We start from the raw sequence: 21,159 nt of genomic DNA, 5'->3' as shown, positions 1-21,159 counted from the left end.
AAACAAACAAACAAACAAACAAACAAACAAACAAACAAACAAACAAACAAACAAACAAACAAACAAACAAACAAACAAACAAACAAACCTCGGTGACAACGCGGTTGGGTGCCTCAGAGGTCACGGTTAAAACAAAATCCTTGCGCGTCCAACCAGAGCGGCTGCGCTGCGGTCTTCAGACGGAGCCCTTTCACCCCGCGGGAGCGACGAAATAGGCTCAGTCCGACTCCGGAGAGGGTAGAAGAGTCGGTTAGACATCTCAACAGCGTACCTGCGGTTGACGAAATTCGTTTTTATTATTATTTTTTTAATTTTTAACGTTCCTTCTGGACAGGAAGCCGTGAGCTCTCGTCGAATTTCTCCGCACCAGAATTCATCAAGCCGATTTTCGAGGCACCTTCACCGCGTCTGAAACACCGGGGTTTTGTCAAAGTACCGACTTGTTCGTTGATAAGGACTTGTTTAATTTTTGTTTTTTTATTGTTTCATATTTTAATTAACATGCCTTAAGTGTTTTTTCCGGACTATTTTCTAATGGGAAGCTCAGCCGTTTGGGGCGTGTCACCGTTCAGGTAAGTGATTTACCTTTGAAAGCAGCCTTGCTAGTCGGTTAACAATTTCTTTCCCCTCCCTAACTTCAGCGCCCTTGTTTTGTTTTTTTTTTTGTTCTAACGTGGAAATTCGCTAAATTTCTTAAACTTAGTAACACGTCGCATAGCAATTCAATACTACTACTAACAGGCTTGGTCTTAAATTGGTCTGCGCCGCACGTGCAATTTAAACCGTGATTTCTGACAGATTCAGATTTGATTTCAACCTTCATGTCGGCGGGTTTTGTTTATGCTGGTTGACATTCAGCCCTTATACGCGAAGGTTAAAAGTAGCACTGTATATTTGTTTGCCAATAGGTGCTTAGTTAAGTTCGTTTTGGCCCCGGGGCCAAAAATGTGAAACATCTTATCAGGGCTACATTCTCTGACATGCCTCGGCTCATCGGTGAATCTACATGACTCGAGAAAGAAACGAGCACACGCCCATTCAGCGGGCTGGCGTTGCTACATCTCAACAAAATCACACAAAAACAGGTGTTTCTTTTTGTACCAGCAAGCATTGGCTGTTTGCTACAGCACTGGTAGACTGTGTTCCGGTTGTTCGAAACCATACGTTTCCTCTTACGAATTCTTCATTGCAACTGTCTTGGTGCGAGCGCTGCTCAGATCTCTACCAAACTTTGGTTCTCTCTGTGAATCTCTTATTGTGTGCTTGTGTTTGGTGCTACAGGAGTACAGAAGTTGACATCCCTGCACCCCGCCGAATGCCTTTCATGGCCCTGCATTAACATCACTATGGCACTGACAGAATTACTGCCGCGCTGACTTTAGCACACTCTGCTCTCTTTTCCTTTTTTTGCTTTGTCTCTTTCAGTTTGTCTTTTAGAATCTTAAATTTTTCCCTTTCATGTAGTTGCCTGTTTTATTTTGTTTCTTTCGCATATATGGAGCCTTTTCATCTGCAAGGTCTCATGTCCAGTGAATTGATTGTAATACCCATACAGCCTTGTCTCTTTCAGTCCTCCTTGGCTTTGTTTCACAAGTCTGCATCATCCATTTCACCATGGACAGCTTCCTGAGCGGGGCCAGTAAAGGGGCCTGTGCTCTTCAGCCAGTACAGACGTCATTGCGACTCAGATGCCACTTGTTGCATTAAACCCTGTATGACTGCCCCCAACAGAAACCTAAAAACCTTATTTTCATCACAATCCAAACAAAGGAGCCATGCATCCGTTCCCGTCCCTCAGTGTTCTTTGGCTACTGCCTATAGCCATGATGCTGCAAGAAGACTCAACACTGGATTGCATTCCCCGCAGATCTGTGGGCTATAGCAGTGAGTGTTGTCATTTGTCTTGTGAAATTTTGAGTTAAGTGTGAGTTGATGTTGCGTCAGCATTTCCTGACTAAATGAGGAAGCAAGATTTCATTACAAGACCCCTTTTAAAGTACATAAGCACTGTGCATAGGTCAAAATGCCCACCTGTTTCATGAGGAAGGTGTGTTCAACTACTCCGTCATGCTACTGAGGGAGGACCTTGGCCTGCTGATTCTGGGCTCCAAGGAGGCAGTGTTTGCACTGGATCTCAACGATATCTCCAAAAAAGTCACCTCTGTAAGAACACCTCTGTCAACAATGATATTTAGGAAGATAATTATTAGAATATCACCCATGAACTGCACTTGGGGGCGTATGTTATGGAAACCTAAAATAGCTTATTATTTATGGGCCTGTTTTTGGGCCAAATAATTTATATCGGTTTATGTATGGAAATCACATCAGACAACACAGCTTCTCTAAACTCAATATAGAATTGTTAAGCAGAGATCCTCAACTGCATGAGCTGATCTGTAAATATTGTGACATTTAAATTTTTTTTTCTTACAACTTTTTGATACTTCACAGTACACGTTTTGCAGTTCAGCTTTCTTTTTTTTTAATTACTCAAAACCTCAAAAGAGGTTATACCTCTGATTGTCGACTATTCCCTGTTGGTTTCGCATCCATGATTAAGAAATGCATCCAATATATTTTTTTCTCTGAGGGAAAGCATTCAGTTTTGCTGCTCCAGTAAAACAGTTGACTAAATCAGCAAAGAATTGTCAAAATCATAAACCAATTTAGATTACGATCACTATTTTGGTGACAGTCATTAGTCATGATTTTTGAAAAAAGAACGAAGCTGTTAGGATATTTTATATATTTTACAAATATGTTTCATGGCACTGACTTCTTATATTATCACAGAAGTTATAGCTCAAAGTCAATGAATTCCCAAAAAGATCAGCTGTGTTGTCATTAATGTTTATGAGACCAATAACCTATACAATAACTTAAAAATATGTGGTAAAATTCCTTTTTTTTCCCCCAGGTAAAATGGGCAGTGACACAAGAACAAGAAAATGACTGTAAGAACAAGGGGAAAGATCCTGAGGTGAATACATTTTAACATCTAGGGTAATTTATGACATTTGAAAAGGATTGCATGTAGTCGTCATTGCTTATTGAAATACATTTACAGACTGAATGCAAGAACTACATCAGGGTCCTACATAAGATGACGGATGACAAGATGTATGTATGTGGAACAAATGCTTTTGATCCGGAGTGTGCCAATATGGTGAGATAAATTTCACCACATTGCTTTTTTTCATGAGTCAAAGCTGTTATTTATTCTTTTTAAATCCAAATGTATGAGCTTTATTTGTTTGTGTAGACATATGCAGATGGAAAACTGATTCTTGAGAAGGCAAGAGAGGATGGGAAAGGGAAGTGTCCATTTGATCCTTTTCAAAGATATGCCTCCATTATGGATGGTGAGTTCTGTACCCATGAGAAATGTTGGTTTTAACATGGAACATGGTCTGATATCTATAGCTGTGTTCCCTATACTGTCAGAAAATGACCTTTACTCGGCCACCTCAATTAACTTCCTGGGCTCAGAACCTGTCCTGATGCGCAGCTCTGGTATCTCTGTTCGCACAGAGTTTAAAAGCTCCTGGCTTAATGGTAAGATGTAATAGTTGATACTCTTTTTTTTCCAGTATAAAGGGCTCACAACAAGGATAGCTCTATCTTTTTATTGTTATTTCTTCTCTGTTCAAGAACCAACATTTGTGGCGTTGGCTCAGATGCCAGAGAGCGACAAAAGTGATGTGGGAGATGACGACAAGGTTTACCTGTTCTTCAGTGAGACAGCAGTTGAATGTGACTGCTACAACAAACTACTTGTTTCCCGTGTGGCCCGAGTCTGCAAGGTGAAAGCAGTTAATCATACATGCATTCCTTTGTGGTTCCAAGAGAACAATGACATTTTAATAACATTTCCTCGGTTGTATTTTCTCTCCCCTTTCCGGTTTTTGATTGTGCATCCCACTGGTGGCATTGTTTTTCCACTTCTCTATGTGCCATTATCTTTTTGTTTTCACAGGGAGACCTTGGAGGTCAGAGGACCTTACAAAAGAAATGGACATCCTTTCTGAAAGCCAGGCTGGACTGTCCAGTGCTAGACTCCCGTCTGCCATACATTATCCAGGATACTTATCGCTGGTGTGACCCCCAGCAGCATTGGAAGCACTGTTTGTTCTTTTCCATCTTCACACCACAGTAGTATGTGTTATTTTAACACAAACTTTGCCCATCATTGGCCTCTTAACTAAGAATTTTTGTGTTTGTGCCACAGTGATACATCAGACCTGTCTGCAGTATGTGCGTACCGTGTGTCTGACATAAGCAAAGTGTTTGCAGAGGGCAAGTATAAGACCCCAGTCACTGTAGAAACCTCTTTTGTCAAGTGGGTGATGTATAGCGGAGATGTTCCCAAACCCCGGCCTGGAGCTGTAAGTCTCCTATCTGTTTTGTGTGTGGACAAAAATAAATCTGCTAAAAAAACCCTGTATGAGTAGTCAGCTAGGAAGCTGATACCTTTTGTATTCTAAAATGTTGCTTTTTGTTTTCCCTACCTTTCTTCCCTCTGCAGTGCATAGACAATGAGGTTCGTAAAGCAGGCATTAATCAGACTCTAGACCTCCCAGACCGGACCCTGCAGTTTGTCAAAGATAAGCCGCTCATGGATCAGGCAATCCAACCAATAGGCGAGAAACCACTTCTAGTGCGGAGGGGAGCAGCATTTACCTGCATTGTTGTGAACCAGGTTGAGGCTGTTGATGGCAAGAAATACCATGTGATGTTCGTAGGGACAGGTGTGTGTGTGCACGCTTGTAAAAGCACAGGATAGAGCTCCTTCCTGTTTGAATTTACCATGAAAACAGGAAACATTTTCATATTTACAACATCTGGAACATGAGGCCATATATATATATCCCATAAATATAGCATTTCTCTTTGTATACAAAAAGAGGAAGGCGCCATTCTTAAAGCTGTGAACTACAATGGAGAGATGTTCATCATAGAGCAGGTTCAACTCTTCAGGTCCTCTGAGCCCATCAAGCTTCTGAAATTTTCCAATGTGACGGTATTACAAATTTGCCAAATATATACATATATATAAATATATTTATTTTTTTACAAAGTTGCATTTAACCATATTACACCAATTACATTCATGGCTGTGCTTGTGTGTGATTGATCCATATATGTGCAGGGCCACCTCTATGCTGGCTCTAACTACGGTGCTGTTCAGATACCGCAAGCCAATTGTGGGAGATCCTTATCGTGTATGGACTGTGTTCTGGCCAGAGACCCATACTGTGGCTGGGACAATGTTGCTCAGAAATGCACTGCGTTTCATGGTACAGAGACGTAAGTATCTGACTCCGCAAAAAGGAATCTTGAGTTGTTTTTTTTTAAGGTAAATCACACCAAATGTTAACAATTGTTTTGTCTGCTTTAGGGAACTGATCCAAAGTGTAGAAGATGGAAATGCTACACTGTGCCCACAATCTGGTGAGTTAGTCTTCTAAAGACTTCAGAGAAAACCTAAACAAAGTAAATATTAAGATAGATATTTGTCAGACTTATCTTGTCATTTTCAGATCTGGTGAAAACTGTAATGAAGTCAATCTGGCCCGGTGGGAATCTGAAACTTCTCTGTCCCCCACCTTCCAACCTAGCAAAGATCAGCTGGGAGCAAGATGGTCACCCTTTGAGCGCATCGCTTCGCCATCAGCTTTTACACGATGGACTACTTATTTTAAATGCGTCACAATCTATTGCTGGTCGGTACAGGTGTATGGCTGTGGAGCACTCCAAAGTTGGTGAATATAGAACCACTGTTTCAGCTTATCAGGTCAGCATAGATCCACTGACAGGTCCGATAGCCCCCGAGGCACAGAGGGATGGCCCCTCGGTGGCGGGACTACAGGCTGCAGTTGGATTGCTGGTGGTTTCTCTTTTGGCCCTTTTGGCTTGGAATTTTTGCAAAGGCCATATACCTCTACCCTGGAACTGCAGAGACGACTCAAGAGAACAATCCCAGCAGGGCAGGGAGGGTCTGAACTCCACTATGATTCATCCAGGTACACAGATGCCTGTGCTAGCAGAGAGCAACCCTCTGGTATCTGGAACTGACAATGGCAAGAGTAATAATGTAAGTGATGGATCAAAACTCAGTGCTGCGGAGGGGGAGAATGCTACACTGCCATCACTACAGTATATTGATGATGACTCTGACATTTAAAAGCACTTATTCATACTCTCTGTGGAGATTTTCCAAATTATTTGTTTGAATAAGATTTACTTCTAAGTGTTTGGAACTGTGTTTGAGTCACTTCTCAGACTCAAAAAGCCTGGTTTTATATCTCTTTTAGGCCTGCATTTATAGCATGTAATGTATGGTTAGCACTAAAATTTAAAAATATATCCCTTTAGCCAGTGATTTGTTCATTTTAAAGTCTTTTATTGTTTGATGCTTATGAAAATATTTTGTTGACCAGTGTAATCACTACAGCTGTACATTAAAGTTGAGATAGTTATTTCATTTCCAAACACGTGAAGCCAAGGTATTGTTTTTATTTACAATTGGATTCACACAGCTCAGTGGCCACAGGCCTATTAGATGTAATATTAGCAGGTGCTGTGATCCAGAATTGCCAGTGTCATGAACAAGTTTCATTTTTCATTTCTCCGGCAACTTTCATTTAAGACCTACCCAACTTTGGAGCAGGTCATCTGTGGGATAAACTACCCAAACATATAAAAGCACAGCCTGTTGTCATTGCTCTGAAAAACCGCACATTCACCCCTGGACCTCAGCGAATGGACACAATCTTCAGAGCAAACAAGGCTTACATGCCACTTACACTGGTCCAACTTGACCTGATATGCTTATCATTATAATGTGCCATGGCAGCCAATGAAAAGCTATGAATGTATTGGACTTGCCTCATACAGGCACCAGGTTTCCTCATTTTGAATAAGACAACTTGTCAAGAATTAGAGCACGACATGTGAATGTGATTGTAATTATGCTTGACTTTGTTTTTGTCAATAGATCAGCTTTTTAGCATTGTCTCTTTCAGTAGACCATCCAGTCTTCAAAACTATAAATCTTTTTTTTTTTTTGTTAGGTCATCGGAACCTTTCGGTAACTGCATTTTTATTTAACCATTGCTTAATGTCCATGCAACAGCGAAACTGCCATTTTGAGCGGTCTAGCTGTACTTTATTAAGAGAAGACTTTTGTGTAAAAAAAAAAAACAACTACCTAAAATTTTTGGGGGAATGTAAAGCATCAGTGGTTTGCATCACTTCAATGTCTGGCTTAACAATATGTCTCAAACAAATAAATCAAGTTTGTTTGAAATAAAAATAAAAAACAAAACTTTAATGTTTAAATGTCAAACTACATTATGACTTCAGGGAAAAGAGAACATCATGACTTTTTGTTAAAACTGCATGATAGTGTAAGCAACTGAAACAAATTAACAGTTATTAACTATACACCCTCAAGAGCTGAGGACTAAAATCGAATGGCATGAACTGAAGCAACTTCAGACTTGATACAGATATACTTAAGGACTAAGAATACAGCTTTGATTTTCCACACCAATTACTTGTGGCATTATGGTCTAAGCCTTGCAACTTGACACTCTAATCAGGTGAAAAAAAAAAGATAACAGTTCCACCAATCCATCAACTTTATTTAACATCTAGGGTTCACTAGTTTCACCCATGTGTTCTTTTTATCTTCAACAGTGCCTTTAATTGAGCCATTGCAACTTTTGTTATTAAAAACAGAAAAATATTTAGCACCCATAAAACAGTTTCATATTTATGTATTTGAGACAAACACATGTTGCTTTTGAGTTTCAAGACTTGAGACACCTTTGGGACTAAAAAGCATCTACTTGGTCCCACCTCCAACACCACCAGTGGTTAGAGCATCAGGTCAAGTGAACTTTATCTCCTGTAGCGGTACCTCTTGAAGTGGAACCATAACTGGAAGATACCATTGGCGAACTGGCAGCGGAAGCCGTGTCTGTGTGAGTACTCCCACTCTCTGTTGACGATCTTGAAAGCGATGTCTTCATACGGTGGGCCAGCATGGAACCTTAAAATCCCAAAATCCTTGTTGTCAGGGCTTGGCTCAAGGAAATACTGGGGGGTTGAGCGTTTGTCCATTAGGTCTGGGTAGAAGATGTTGAATTTGTATCCCTGGACAATCTTGGGAGGAGGGTTGTCAAAGTCATAATGCGTCTGGTTATATTTGTTCCATTCAAAGCCAGTGTGGACTCTGTTGAAAAAGCGAGGTTTTCGGGGTCTGTATTTGTCTGCCCACAGGTACATCTTCCCTGTGACGGGAACTTCAACACTGAACTGGGCCTCGTCATTGCCCATACCCTCTTTGGCACGTCGAACAAAGGCATCCTCGGCACTCTCATTGGCATCGCCTGAAATTAGAAACATGGGAAAAAAAACAACATTTTATTCATACACTCAACTATGTATAGTTGGTTGTACTAACCTACAAACAGTACCCACATTAAATTTTGACTTAGTAAAAGTTCTCATACCAGTGACTTGGAGCTGCCTGCGAGCTAACTGCAATCTATGTAAGTCCTCCTCTGGAGTGATGGTGTGTGTGTCCAGTGGAAGCTCAGAGGGCATGAGCAGCACAGGACTGTAACGTCCAGCATCGTATTCTGCTTGGCTCTGCTGGATCAGGTCCTCTTCAGTCAACACCGCTTCTGCCACTTCACCCTTATCTTCTTCCTTGTCAGCAATTTCTCCTCCATCCTCGTCTCTATTGGTGTTCTGTGCTGAAGAAGTGGACGGGCCCGAGTCCTCTTCTCTCGGTCTTTTGTCATGTTTGCTGAGATAAGAGGATGACTGGCTGGGTTCTTCTGCTGTAGCATCTCTTGATTGCTCTTCAGGTCTGCTCCTATTGTAAAAATATTGTTCAGTGTCACATTTATAATACCATGCTATTTTACGTCACCCTGTCAATTATCAATTGTACATTAGATATTACAAAAATGTCATAATAATATGTCTGTGAACACCCAAAATGATTACCAGGAGAGACAGTCATGTCCCTGAGTTGCAAGGTAACATACTCTCAATCTTGCCTTGTCCTCAGCATTTTTATACTGAATGTCTATTTGATGTTAATTGATGATCATTAATTGAAAAATTCTGAATGGTGCTCAAAATCGCAGACAACAACTTTCGCATGGGATGTGTGTTTTGACAACATGTTAGAGATCCTGCAGGCTAGCAATCAATGTAATTTGTGTAGAAACTGGAGATATACTCTCTAGTGCTGTATACACGCATACCTTTTACGATCTTATCACTAATTTTAACCGTTTTTACTTTAAGTGGCCTAATTTTATTCGAAAGCAAAGTCACTTACTCGTCTTCACTCCTTGGCTCTTCTTTGATAATGGGAAATAAAGGCTCACTTTCCACTCCTTGTTCCTGTTTCAGCTTGAACAGCTTTTGACGCAGCACATCCTGGTGACGCTCTCTCAATCTGCCATCCCCCACACGCAAAAAAAAAACAACAACAAACATTCATCATTTTGCTGGTTGCACATGCAAATTCTTAAGTCTTTCCCTCTTTGTAGAAGTATTCTATGTTTGAATGATATGCTTGCACTAAGAACCGACGAAAATAGAGCAATTTCCACATGCATACCTGGCTCTGGCCATGTACACTCTGACTTGCTGCAGAAGACTCTCCCAGTAACCGATATCCAAGTTGGATCCTCCAGCTCGAATCTTGCTCTCGATGTTCAGATGCAGGGCCTGCAACTGGCTGTATGTCTTCCCTTTGAACACCATTTGAACATCAGTGCTCACTGCTGTGTTGATGCCCTCACGGCGATCACCTGAGGATTGCAAACAAAAATGAAGACGAGAGAGAGAATTTTAAATTACAACAAATTAAGAGTCAGACATAAAGACAGATAAGCAGGGGATATTAACTTACCTGGTCCTTTTCCAGAGGCCTCCAGCTTTCTCAGTTTACTTATCTCATCCTCGGTTATGGTCGTCATGTCTCTCCAGAAATCCACATTCTTTCCCTGCTCTAACTCCATGTACACCTATCAGGACAAACAAAGTACAATGTATGTACCAGACACAGTAAGAAACGAAATTCCATCATCATCATCACCAATCTGTTGACACATCACATATGTAAGCGGATAATGAGTAGCTAACTACTAGTAACAGAATTCAATCAACAATTTGGTAAACTCACTCTTATCTATGGGCCAAGTAGGAGATCAATGGTAACTAGATTACAATAGTAACGGAGTAATAATTAAACTATTTAAATCCCATTTCACACAAGGCCAAGACATGTAACTTGCTTTGCTTCCAATATCTGATCTGATTTGTTGCAAATACCTATATTCTTTGATCGCCCCCTTTCCCTGCTCAGTTAAAATTTCATTTCAACAAAATTGGCCATCAAATAAGCTACTTACAGATAGAATACAATTTCATATGGTTTTCGCAAAATATGAAGGGAGTTCTATGTGGATCTGCACGACTGCTTTGCATAATTTGCAGTGTCAACATATTTTGACAAAGCTGACATGCATTACATCTTAATTCTAAATTCAAATGTAACAGGCACCTTTATGTCCTCCAGCAGGTCATCCATGTCGGTGACTGTCAGCCCATTGAGAAAAGTGTAAGGTTCATGCATTTCAACTGCAAGATCATCATCTTCTGCACTGATGTACTTTGCCAAGAGGTCAATGGGCTTTGCACGACCATCACGGATTCTAATCTTGGACCTACAAATTTAAGAGATACTGCAGTTAAGTATTAATGAGTTATTGTAGGTTCTTGACAGCTCTGCTGATAATTTAACGGCTCACCTTAGTTTGGCCTGGTGCAAGTGGAAGTTGTCTTCCTGTTCGGCCCAGGTCTTGAAATGCTCTGCCTCTTTCTCTCTTTGCAGCATTTCCAACTCTGTCTCTCTCATGGCCTTCTCTCGCTCGCGCTCCAAACGTAGCTGTTTTACCTACAGAAAACATAAGCAGTTGAGCGTGATTCCTCCAGAGTTAGTGTCCACTGGTCCTCTAATGCTTTCTGTATCAATAATACAGAATATCCAGAACAAATGGAAAGATGTGTTAAGAACTATATTTGAAAACAGTTGGCCTTTTGTTCAGTGCAGCATTTAACTTCATTGCGGTATGTCCTAGACGAGATACAGTTAAACATTTTAGCAGAAAATATCTCATTCTGTAGAAAAAACATTTTCTAAACTATAAAAACACAATAGATGTAGCTTTTCTTCAGTTGCAACACACAACAATTACTTTGTATTACAGTTACAAACATATAAAAAAAATCCTTGAATGAAACCTTCCAACCTATATATTAATTATATTCAAGAATTTGTTAACTGCATGTACCTTCTGCAATTCTCTTCGGTTCTCCTCCTGAATGCGCTTGTTTCTTTCTTTTAGCTCTTTTTCTCCAAGGTGTCCGATGCCTTTCTTGTCCAATGCCTAGGAACAGAAGGAAAAATAGAATTTAATTGATTTATCATAACTATTATTGGTATTGGTATTGTTATATATTCTTATTATTAATCAATACATTAAATTCAGGCTTGGCATTACTATATGCAGTTGTGATATGAATGCGGGTATTCAATATTCAAACATAAATAATTGTGCTGTTTTTTGTATGTACTTCCTTTTCATCATTGATGTTGATGTTCAGCACCCCCCAAACAAAAAATATGTTTTTAAAATGTTGAGTAAATTTGTGTCAGTCTTAAAATTCTACAAGAAAAAAAAATAACAGCAATTATTCAATATTTTGAAGAACTTGCCCATCAATTTAAACAAAATTACAACCAAATTGTATTTCAGTTGATATGAATTTCTATTTGATATTGTATATTCATATATTTATTTTCTTTGATTTCTTTCTTTCAGATACATGAAATATTTTCTTTTGTGAAATCTGTGTAATTTGTATATCTGTATAGTTTGAGTATCAGGATTATTTTTTCCAATTCTCATGATAGAGTGAAATTAGTATCACAATCAAAAAAGGACATAAGAATATTGCCATATTCTTGTCAAAATCTTGTCATGGCAACTGAACTTGAATGTTTTTTACTTGAAGATGTTTCACCCCTCAGCTGAGAGGCTTGTTCAGTGTCATATTACCCTTTTGTCCTTGTTGCCCTGCATCGCACAAAGTCTGGTTCAATAACAGGTTACTATCAAAATCTGTCATGTCCTGGAACTTACCTTTTGCCATTTGAATGTGCCTAGTAAGTTGTTGTCCCCAAATGGGTTGTCCGCATTGGTGTATCCCATGTACTCTTCACTCCAGCCCATCTTTTCTCTCCTTTTCTTCTCCTTTGCTTCCTTCTTTGCTAATCTCCTGGCCCTCTTCTCCTCTGGTGTCTCCAGAGCCTTCATCATATCCCTCTGTTTTTTCTTGTCCTCCTTCTCTTTGATTGCTCTGCCCTCTTGGTCAGATGCGGAGCTTTCAGATGAATCCGGTGAACTGGAATGTTGCCTCCCTCTTTCTCTGTTTCTCTCACTCCTCCCTCGTCCCCCGTCTCTGTTGATCTTCCTTTGCTCCCGGCTTTTTTCTCTCTCTGCCCTTCTTTCTTTACTGTTGCTCCTTCGCCTCGCCCTTTCTTTGTCATGGTCCCTTCTCTGTCTCTCTCTGACTGGACTACCCTTTTCAGGACTTCTTCGTCTTGTCTCTCTTTCCCTGCTTCTGTCCATGGAATCTGAAGAGGATGGGGACCTTCCCTTTCTACTTCCAGGAGCGGTTGCTCTATGGCGCTCCAATTCCTTTCTTCTGCTCACTTTAGAATGATCTACATCAGAACTGCAGAAAAAAAAAAAACGGTTTAGTACAGCCATCTTTCTATTTGAATATCCTTGCAGATCTTATAATTCATGAATTAATTCTACAAAAAAACTATGCTGGATTATTAACAAATATGAAAAGACATCCCTTGATTAAATTCATTCATGGGTTACCCAGACTCCACAGGGAATCGTATAGGAAAAAAAGAACCTTTCAGACAAAACCTATTGAAGTTCACATAGACAAAGACCTTACAGGACTGGAGCTTCAAACTACTTACTTTACTTGATTTTGTAAAATATGTAGATGAAAGTTGTTTTTTTTTTATTTATTTTTTTACTGATGACTGTGTCCACGATTTAACTGACAACATCATAACATGCTGATGTCTTGGAACGATGCAGTTCTAATGGCAGTGACATTGCAGCGGAGAAGACTTCAAATCGAGCGTTCATTGGAAAACTTCACCATTATGTAATATGTTTATTAAATAGTAAATTAACAATAAACACGGTCCCCTAACGATGTGGAAAATAATTGCCTTGTAGTTTAATGGTGTTGAACTTCACAAGAGTCTGTCGGATAGAGACAACAATCAGGCGATGCGATAACGACCATGGCAACGGCTCATAGAAGCTGCTGACTTTGCAGTAATTCCAACTTTATTGCAAGACCAGCTCTTTCACCTGGACGATCGTCCCCTCGACTTGGTCCCACGACGGTGCGCTGTCTGTCTCCTTTCAGTCTCCGTGTCGCTCGCAGAGCCCGGAAAATCCCTGTGTTGAGGCCCACGTCGGTCTGGAGAGCAGCTGGAGCCCCCGCTGCTGGATCGCCCACGACCCCGGGCGGATTTGTATTTATCAAGAAACTGGCTGTGTTCCGTCTTTCCCTTCGGAGACCGCGATCGGCTCATTTTAGCTCTGTTCCTGCTGCGACCACTGGAACTGGAGCGGGACCGACGTCTCGATTTCGAACTCATTGCGAATGTTCTGACACTTAGGGGTCCTGACAGAATTTTGTCGCGTAAATAAGAGGTAAGAAGTGCGGCTTCTATTCGAGTTGGAAATAGTTCTACAAAATAGACATTTTAATAATATGAAATGTTTGATCGGTCGACAGCCAGCCATGTCGGGACATCGTGATACATCGTGTTCTATTTTCTTTCAATATTGTTAACGTTCAGGCATCAAACAAGGCAGCCCAATTGGGCTTCCCTGGCTGATGACGCATGTTGATTACGTCACGAAACATAATTTTTATATCACTTTAGAAAGTAAGAAAGTACGTACAAATCAACCCTCCCAAGTACGACTGCCTGACAGTTATTAAAAGTGTAACAGACGTGAAACATTTAATTTAAACCGTTTCGATGTGTTTTCGTGTTCTAAAAATTGCGTGCGGATATAGGTCAGAGCCGTGTTTAAGAAACACAAACAACCCTCGCGGTTGAGTGACGTCAGGCAACTCGCGAATGTAGTTCTCTGAATACACTCTCGAACTTTAAAAAGTTACTCATTACCACTTAGAACGCCAACGGTTTTAAAGTATCCCAACATATTTATATTGCACATACATTTTTAACATTTATTATTGGTTTACTGGTTGTTTTCAAAATAAAAACCCGTGTTTACAGATTACACTTGGACTACAAGTCCCAAACAAAACAGGGCGTAAGTGCCTTTTCTGAGGGGAGAAAGAAGTCCTTTCAGCAACATTCTTCTTTGCCCGATATCCTGTTAAGGCGATATTGTGACTTTTCGTGTCAGAGCTGAAGTTGTTAACTACAGGAGAACAATACTTGTTTTTTTCTTTTTAATTCTGGCTCCCTCGTCGTAGAAGCAGGGAGCTAAAAGCAGTCGCGGTGCGTGGCTTCAGCTTGTTGGTAAGGTAGTCCCCGTTAGCTAGCTTATTTTAGCCAACAGCCAGCAGATTTACGGCTTATATCGTTGGCTTTCCGACCAGGTAGACCAACAAAAGCTTGAGGAGAAGGCCAGCCACAATGTTTCAGTTCGCTTATTACAGCCAGAGTATTGGCCTTCGTAAATAATTCTTCTGATTTAGGAACTTATAAACGCAACCTGTATTTGGATTCACCGCAGCCTCGCTGATTTGGCCTGTTTTCATTGTCTCTGAGCGTCGAAATCACCTTAATTGTTTTTTTTTTCGGCGTCGACAGGCTGTTTAGCAATTCAGGGAATATAGCCGTGGTCCTGTATACAAACCGCCAGCTGTCGATTCCATATAGTCCTGGGACTATACAGGTCAAGTATGGCGCAACACGATTGCTCTCATGTAGCCAGCTCACAAAAAGCTCTGATGCTGGAAATGAAGAGCCTTCAGGAGGAGCCCGTCGAGGGATTCAAAATAACGTTGGTGGATGAGGCAGATTTGTACAACTGGGAAGTAGCCATTTTCGGACCCCCCAACACTCATTATGAGGGTGGTTATTTTAAGGTAAGAATAGAACAGAATAGAATACAACCACATGCACTCAGAAACCAAAATGGATCTAAAAACGATTTGACAACACACCCTCCTTATTCATCTGGGCAATGCACATCCACTTGTTTTAAGTATGCCCCACCACAGCACTGCAATATCACAGGTTCTCCAAGGATAAACTGAACCAGGACTGGCATTGAATTTCAATACTGACGTCAGACTCAACATGACAAACACATTTCATTTCAGTTCACAAATGATATAACTAAATGGACAATGAAGTCAAAATGGACTGAATTCACATCCTAAAGTATTATTGTTAACGATATGAAGCTGGTTGGATAATTGGTAGACACTGGAACCTGGCTAAAAAACAATATCATATTTATGATTCACATTAGATGAGGTAGCAGTTAACCTTTGACACTGAACACCTCAATCTGATTTTTACCAGTTGTGTATGCATGCTTAAAAAAGAAATGTGCTAATCCATAGTTTTCCAATCAAATATGATATCTACATTTTTCATTTTTATGGATCATTGCCCACATTGATCTATGATCTATATAAGCTGGATATCACCTGCTAGCGGTGGCTGCTCAGTTTTCAAGTCAGTTTACAATCTACCTTGAAAAATGTTCCTTGAATGATGATACCAACTATTAGGGAGACTATCAAAAGTGTTGTAAATACAGAGATCTTGTTAACAATAAATGATCATATTTGCCAGGCCCGGATCAAGTTCCCTATGGACTACCCATACTCCCCACCTGCCTTCAGGTTCCTCACCAAAATGTGGCATCCTAACATCTACGAGGTGAAGAATCAAACAGACACAATTTTCAAAAAATCTTAGAACTTGTCATGTCTGTGTATATCAACATCAGTCAATACAGGTTATATTCAACATCCATCTGATCCAGGATGGCTTTGATTGGGATAGAGGTTGATTTCTTCTCTGTTTTTCAGAATGGAGATGTGTGCATTTCTATTTTGCACCCTCCAGTGGACGACCCCCAGAGTGGAGAGCTGCCTTCAGAGAGATGGAATCCCACCCAGAATGTCCGGTTAGCGCTTCTGTTCTACTCCCTCCAATCATGTCTGTTGTGCCTTGTCGCCTGACAAACACTTTCATCACATGACTTTTCTCTTCAGTTGAGTATTTCTCCAAGGTCAAAGAATCTCATGTAGTGTCTGTTGTTGGATATTCAATACCACACTGTAATATGAACTGCTCAGTGTTCGGTAAACATCACCCTTTATTCATTTGCTCAGTAAACCATTAATAGAGCTCATCAGTGCTCTATTGTTTAGTTTATGGACATGTATTTTGAAGCTGTAAATTGTCACTGCTCAGAGTCACTTAATACTAACTGCTAGTAGTTCAAGAAGGCAGATATTCAGTTGCAGTAATTGCTGATGGTTTAGACAGAATGTACAGGCAATTAAATTTTAATTATTAGAATTTTGGCTAAAATTAAATTTGAAATAAAGAGCAGTTTATGCAATGCACAAGATAACTGCCATCCATCCATTATCTGCCGCTTATCCTACTCAGGGTCTAGGGGAATGCTGGAGGCTATTCCAGCTGCCATCGGACAAGAGGCAGTGTACAACAATGGACTGGTCACCAGTCAATTGCAGGGCCACATATGCAGACAGATAACCACTCTTTCATTTACACATTTGGGTGACTTTTCCAAATGTTTCGAATTAACCTGCTGCATGATTTGGACTGTGGAAGGAAACTAGAGAACCCAGAGGAAACCCATGCAGACACAATTAGAACATACAAACTCCACACAGAAATGTCCCCTTTTGGAATCGAACCAGGGTCCTTTGTGCTGTCAGCCAATCATATTTTGGAAAATAGTCATTTCCGAAACACACAAACAAATCAAAAATAATAATTTTGTAACTAAGATAACATTATTGCATGTTCTTCTTCTTAAAAAAAACATAAAAATGTGAAGTGCTGAATTGAGAGATATAGGTAATGAAGTTTATTTAGGCTGCTTGCTATTCATAACCAATAAATAGTCTCATCTACTACCACAAGAAATCAATATGACCCATATGTCTCCAACCAAAATAAACCACAGTATTTAAAAATAGTTATTTAGTTATTTTGAATCTTATGCTTTAAGAATGGAATCAAGTTTAATCATAAGTGTATCTTTTGGTTAGTTATTTAATTAGGTCATCTATTCTATTGTCTGTACAATATTTTATCATAGCAATTTGGCATTAGTAGTGACATAAAACAGTTTTTTGCTGCCTGAGGACTAAGATCAAGCAGTGTGGATGAAGCTCTTCTGAAATTGGAGGAGCTCTAAAATGGTGCACAATGCACCTGACTGAAATGGCTGCACTTGGACATAATTGAAATAGTGTTACCCTTTATACTCTATATTTCGTATTTTATTGATACACAATTTTATTTTTACTCAGTGCTCTTTGTTCTTTTTGCTATTGGCTGCAAGAACAAAACACATCTATTTCCCTCATTGTCAAAGGTGAGAACATCTACTATTGATGTAACATATACTGTTTTATAAAATATTGCTCTTTTGGCAAAGTCATTGCATTTACAAGTAAAACATACTGAAACAAATGCCCCTCCTCATCAAACGACATCTCTGGGTTACTGTTGTTTTTTAGGTTTTTATAGTATTCGGGCCTTCATCACCAGTTAACCATGCCAGGATGAAAATTGACCCATTGGAAATGGTTAACTTTTGCCTAGGTAATATAAGAATGTGACTATGCTTTGTGCCTTCAGAACCATTTTGCTGAGCGTCATATCACTGTTGAATGAGCCCAACACCTTTTCTCCTGCCAACGTTGACGCTTCTGTCATGTACCGCAAATGGAGGGACAGCAAGGGCAAGGACCGGGAATATGTGGAGATAATCAGGTAATTAATCTATACAGATTTGATCAACCAAAGAATGCTTGACCTACTCCTCAGTTAATGAACCCAGAGACTACAGCCGCTCCTGGAGTGAAGAGTTATTTCCATCATAAGTTGGAAAGAAGTTACTTTAAAAAAATACAGATTCAATTAAACAAATATCAGTTAATTTGTCATTATTCTTTTAATTACATATTGTACAATTTTGGTGTGTATTATATTTTTATAAGCTACGATATAATCCCTCTGTCCAGTAATTCCTTACAGACAAGTGAGCTATGCATCCTGAACAACATGTAAAAATACTGAACAATTCTTCAAAACATTTTTATCTATTTATTTATTCATTCATTCTGAATTATTTGTGTTTCATTAAAGGAAAACACGTTCACATTAATAATTGGTTTAATTCCAGAGATCTGAAAAGCTGCAGCTTAGAAAAAGAATCTTACTTTGCAGCAGCCTCAAAGAGATTCGTGTTTGAGTGTTTGGTTCAATCCCAATCTGTCATGCCAGCTAAACTTGTGCTGAAAATATACTGAAAAATCCTTTGAAATCCAACCCTCTAGAAGAGTGTGATCCCTGAATGTAGATGTGAAAGAGTTTCTGTCAGTCAATGATCTGTTTTAACATACACATAACAATCAAGCTGTGATGATTCAACCTCTCAATCTTGAATGCCCCTCCAGGAAGCAAGTGTTGGCCACCAAGGCAGAAGCTGAGCGTGATGGAGTAAAGGTGCCCACCACACTTGCTGAGTACTGCGTCCGCACACGTGCTCCAGCTCCAGATGAGGGCTCCGACCTCTTCTATGACTATTACTATGATGACGATGATGTTGAGGATGGGGATGGAGAATGCTGCTACGACGAGGACGACTCAGGCAATGAGGAATCATGACATGTTTTCTCACACCAAGCCCTAGCTGACCTGTGCTACACCCCCCTTTTCTGCCTGGGTTGTCAGAAAATACTAGGTCTGCAGACAAGATATGTTTGACACCTCCTATTTGTAAACCAATGAAAAGAGCAGTTCCTCCTTCACTTCTGAACTCCACAGAAGCTGAAAATGATGTGCCGTTGTTGAATGAAAGGTCTGACCTGGTAAGATTTGCACCAGCACAAAAGTCACCAGTTTCCTCGGTTTTACCATTGTTATTTTTACTTGTTCTGAGAGAACTATTTTAAATGAAAGTCCCCTCTACAGTGTATGTATTGGGTTAATGCCACTATCATCAAACATTTGCACTGGTGCAAACACTTACACACTTTTCTCAGCCCGTTCTTGCATTACATTTTTTCTCCAAAAGTAACTGGTTGTTGCTCACCAGTAGTTGGTCCCGGTGACTTCCAGCAGCTTGCCTGTGTGCAACACAGCACTTCAAACATCACCATCAATCAGACTTTCACAAGTCTCGGTCTATCCTGCTTTATCAGGACTAGCCCTGAAGTGACTTAAAACAGTTTTTCAAAGAACTTTTGCATGCCAGAACACCTTGGAATCGTGTTGTCTCTTTAGCTGGTGGACTGTTTACATAAATTATGTTTTCAGCTTGGCTGTAACAAAAGTGTGTTGTGATTGAGATTTACAAGAACTGTCAAAGCAGGGGACTGGCTAGTGAGCTGTGTCAAACCTTTGTGAAAGTTTTGGTATCACGAAACTGATCATGTCCGTTTCCACTGGTTACTGTTGGGTTTGTTTCTCTGTCATGTAGAGAGTCAAGGAGGCGTTATGTGATCTAAAGTAGCCCAGATTGTGTAAGATGAAGGTCTGGGGGCAGAACTAATTACTTATTAGAATTGTATTTCTCCTCAGATTGACTCTTTCAAGGGCCTGATAGAGCCAAAGATAAACTGGTGGGATGGGGGGTGGGGGGACTCAAACATTATGACTTTATTGTGTTCTCGTCTTTGTTTTCTGCTTGCTCTCTTGCAGGCTTTGTTATATTAGTCATTTTCTTTGGTTTGACATTATGCCTGCAGCCTTTGCTTGAGAATGTTTCATGTAATGAGATTATTTGGACTGATTTTCTGAAATGTTCTGTAGAAGAAAAAAAATTAAAAGATGATGCAGTGTTAGTCAGGATTACAAGTTTTTCAAGCCTTGGAAGTTCCTGCAAGTGAAAAAGAACAAGGCCACCATGTTTTATTTTTACTCTTTGTTTTAGTGAAGAATTGACCGATTTTGATATTTTTTTAGCGTGAATGTGTACCAATATGTGTATTTTGCATCAGCAATATTGATTGTTTAATTTACTGAAATTGGAGTTCATACTGAATTTCTCAGGATTATGGAAATATGACAAGAACGAGAGAAGCAACTATTTTCATCTTTATAGATGGTCTTCAGAGTTGGTTTGAAGCTTCAACACAACCCATAAATGATATGCACATGTAGCTGTATGGATGATCACCTGGTGTTTATTTTTCTCTTTCTTTCTTCTTTTTTTCAGCTATTTAAAACTGAATAATAAAGATTTATGGGGAAAACGTTTGAGTGAAGGCTGCAAGAATTTAAATTCAAATACTTTAAATGACTATTGCGACTAAAAAGCATACTGTCGAAAGAAAGCTGTATGCCTGGACTTATCTGGCCTCATATGTCTAATTATATATAAGTACTTGCAATACGGTTATGTGTCACGGTGACAGCTGTGAGTAATGTATAAATATAAGTAAAACGTCCCAAAATAGCTATCATCTGGCTTGCAGACATACACTGCTCAAAAAAATAAAGGGAACACTTAAAAAACACATCCTAGATCTAAATGAATGAAATATTCTTATGAAATACTTTGCTCTTTACACAGTTGAATGTGCTGACAACAAAATCACACAAAAATGATCAATGGAAATAATTTAATCAACCCATGGAGGTCTTGATTAGGAATCACACTCAAAATTAAAGTGTAAAAACAAACTCCAGGCTGATCCAACTTTGATGTAATGTCCTTAAAACAAGTCAAAATGAATCTGTGTTGCTTCCTG

At 39.7% G+C, this 21,159-nt stretch overlaps 3 protein-coding genes across 7 annotated transcripts; 2 read left to right on the top strand and 1 right to left on the bottom strand.

Annotated features, from left to right (window-relative positions):
* Window positions 1-151: 151 nt before the first annotated feature.
* sema4e (semaphorin 4e) lies at window positions 152-6,493 on the top strand. Of its 4 annotated transcripts, none has more exons than XM_086172126.1 (15): window positions 152-572; window positions 1,771-1,884; window positions 2,018-2,163; window positions 2,921-2,983; window positions 3,071-3,169; window positions 3,266-3,365; window positions 3,448-3,558; window positions 3,655-3,806; window positions 3,980-4,158; window positions 4,232-4,388; window positions 4,529-4,751; window positions 4,908-5,023; window positions 5,153-5,310; window positions 5,402-5,454; window positions 5,544-6,493. In XM_086172126.1, exons 2-15 carry the CDS (start codon window positions 1,776-1,778, stop codon window positions 6,185-6,187), a joined length of 2,310 nt encoding a protein of 769 aa, XP_086028252.1. In that variant the 5' UTR covers window positions 152-572; window positions 1,771-1,775; the 3' UTR covers window positions 6,188-6,493. The 4 variants fall into 4 exon arrangements, with proteins under 4 accessions (XP_086028252.1, XP_086028251.1, XP_086028249.1 ...); XM_086172125.1 differs by having other exon boundaries at window positions 1,571-1,884; XM_086172123.1 differs by having other exon boundaries at window positions 1,556-1,884.
* Window positions 6,494-7,149: 656 nt separating this feature from the next.
* On the bottom strand, window positions 7,150-13,827 carry cactin. Its single transcript, XM_086172128.1, has 10 exons — window positions 13,503-13,827; window positions 12,240-12,834; window positions 11,388-11,483; window positions 10,845-10,990; window positions 10,598-10,760; window positions 9,944-10,058; window positions 9,650-9,842; window positions 9,365-9,484; window positions 8,523-8,890; window positions 7,150-8,399 (listed from the first exon to the last, which is right to left on the bottom strand). The coding sequence occupies exons 1-10, from the start codon at window positions 13,793-13,795 to the stop codon at window positions 7,909-7,911; spliced, it is 2,580 nt and encodes an 859-aa protein (XP_086028254.1). The 5' UTR covers window positions 13,796-13,827; the 3' UTR covers window positions 7,150-7,908.
* A 654-nt stretch (window positions 13,828-14,481) lies between these two features.
* Window positions 14,482-20,665, top strand: LOC147218996 (ubiquitin-conjugating enzyme E2 R1-like). Of its 2 annotated transcripts, XM_086172138.1 has the most exons (6): window positions 14,491-14,698; window positions 14,993-15,270; window positions 15,989-16,075; window positions 16,228-16,325; window positions 18,041-18,175; window positions 18,862-20,665. In XM_086172138.1, exons 2-6 carry the CDS (start codon window positions 15,085-15,087, stop codon window positions 19,070-19,072), a joined length of 717 nt encoding a protein of 238 aa, XP_086028264.1. In that variant the 5' UTR covers window positions 14,491-14,698; window positions 14,993-15,084; the 3' UTR covers window positions 19,073-20,665. The 2 variants fall into 2 exon arrangements, with proteins under 2 accessions (XP_086028263.1, XP_086028264.1); XM_086172137.1 differs by having other exon boundaries at window positions 14,482-15,270.
* Window positions 20,666-21,159: the final 494 nt, after the last annotated feature.

Source organism: Fistularia commersonii, chromosome 25, assembly GCF_037954325.1.
Source record: "Fistularia commersonii isolate RoL2024-O1a breed Wild chromosome 25, RoL_Fcom_v1.0, whole genome shotgun sequence".
In the NCBI taxonomy this organism is placed as follows: Eukaryota; Metazoa; Chordata; class Actinopteri; order Syngnathiformes; family Fistulariidae; genus Fistularia; species Fistularia commersonii.
Note: the sequence above shows the minus strand (reverse complement) of the source record. Positions and strands in the feature narration are given on the sequence as shown.

Bases quoted from the DNA above. Each gene is read 5' to 3' on its own strand.
- sema4e (XM_086172126.1), top strand. From the start codon at position 1,776: ATGCATCCGTTCCCGTCCCTCAGTGTTCTTTGGCTACTGCCTATAGCC. The intron at 3,366-3,447 runs GTGAGTTCTGTA...CTATACTGTCAG, and splicing joins ATATGCCTCCATTATGGATG to AAAATGACCTTTACTCGGCC. The intron at 4,389-4,528 runs GTAAGTCTCCTA...TTCCCTCTGCAG, and splicing joins CCAAACCCCGGCCTGGAGCT to TGCATAGACAATGAGGTTCG.
- cactin (XM_086172128.1), bottom strand. From the start codon at position 13,795: ATGAGTTCGAAATCGAGACGTCGGTCCCGCTCCAGTTCCAGTGGTCGC. The intron at 10,059-10,597 runs GTGCCTGTTACA...TTGTCCTGATAG, and splicing joins ACCTGCTGGAGGACATAAAG to GTGTACATGGAGTTAGAGCA. The intron at 8,400-8,522 runs GTATGAGAACTT...TTCTAATTTCAG, and splicing joins CAGGCAGCTCCAAGTCACTG to GCGATGCCAATGAGAGTGCC.
- LOC147218996 (XM_086172137.1), top strand. From the start codon at position 15,085: ATGGCGCAACACGATTGCTCTCATGTAGCCAGCTCACAAAAAGCTCTG. The intron at 15,271-15,988 runs GTAAGAATAGAA...CATATTTGCCAG, and splicing joins ATGAGGGTGGTTATTTTAAG to GCCCGGATCAAGTTCCCTAT. The intron at 16,326-18,040 runs GTTAGCGCTTCT...TTGTGCCTTCAG, and splicing joins AATCCCACCCAGAATGTCCG to AACCATTTTGCTGAGCGTCA.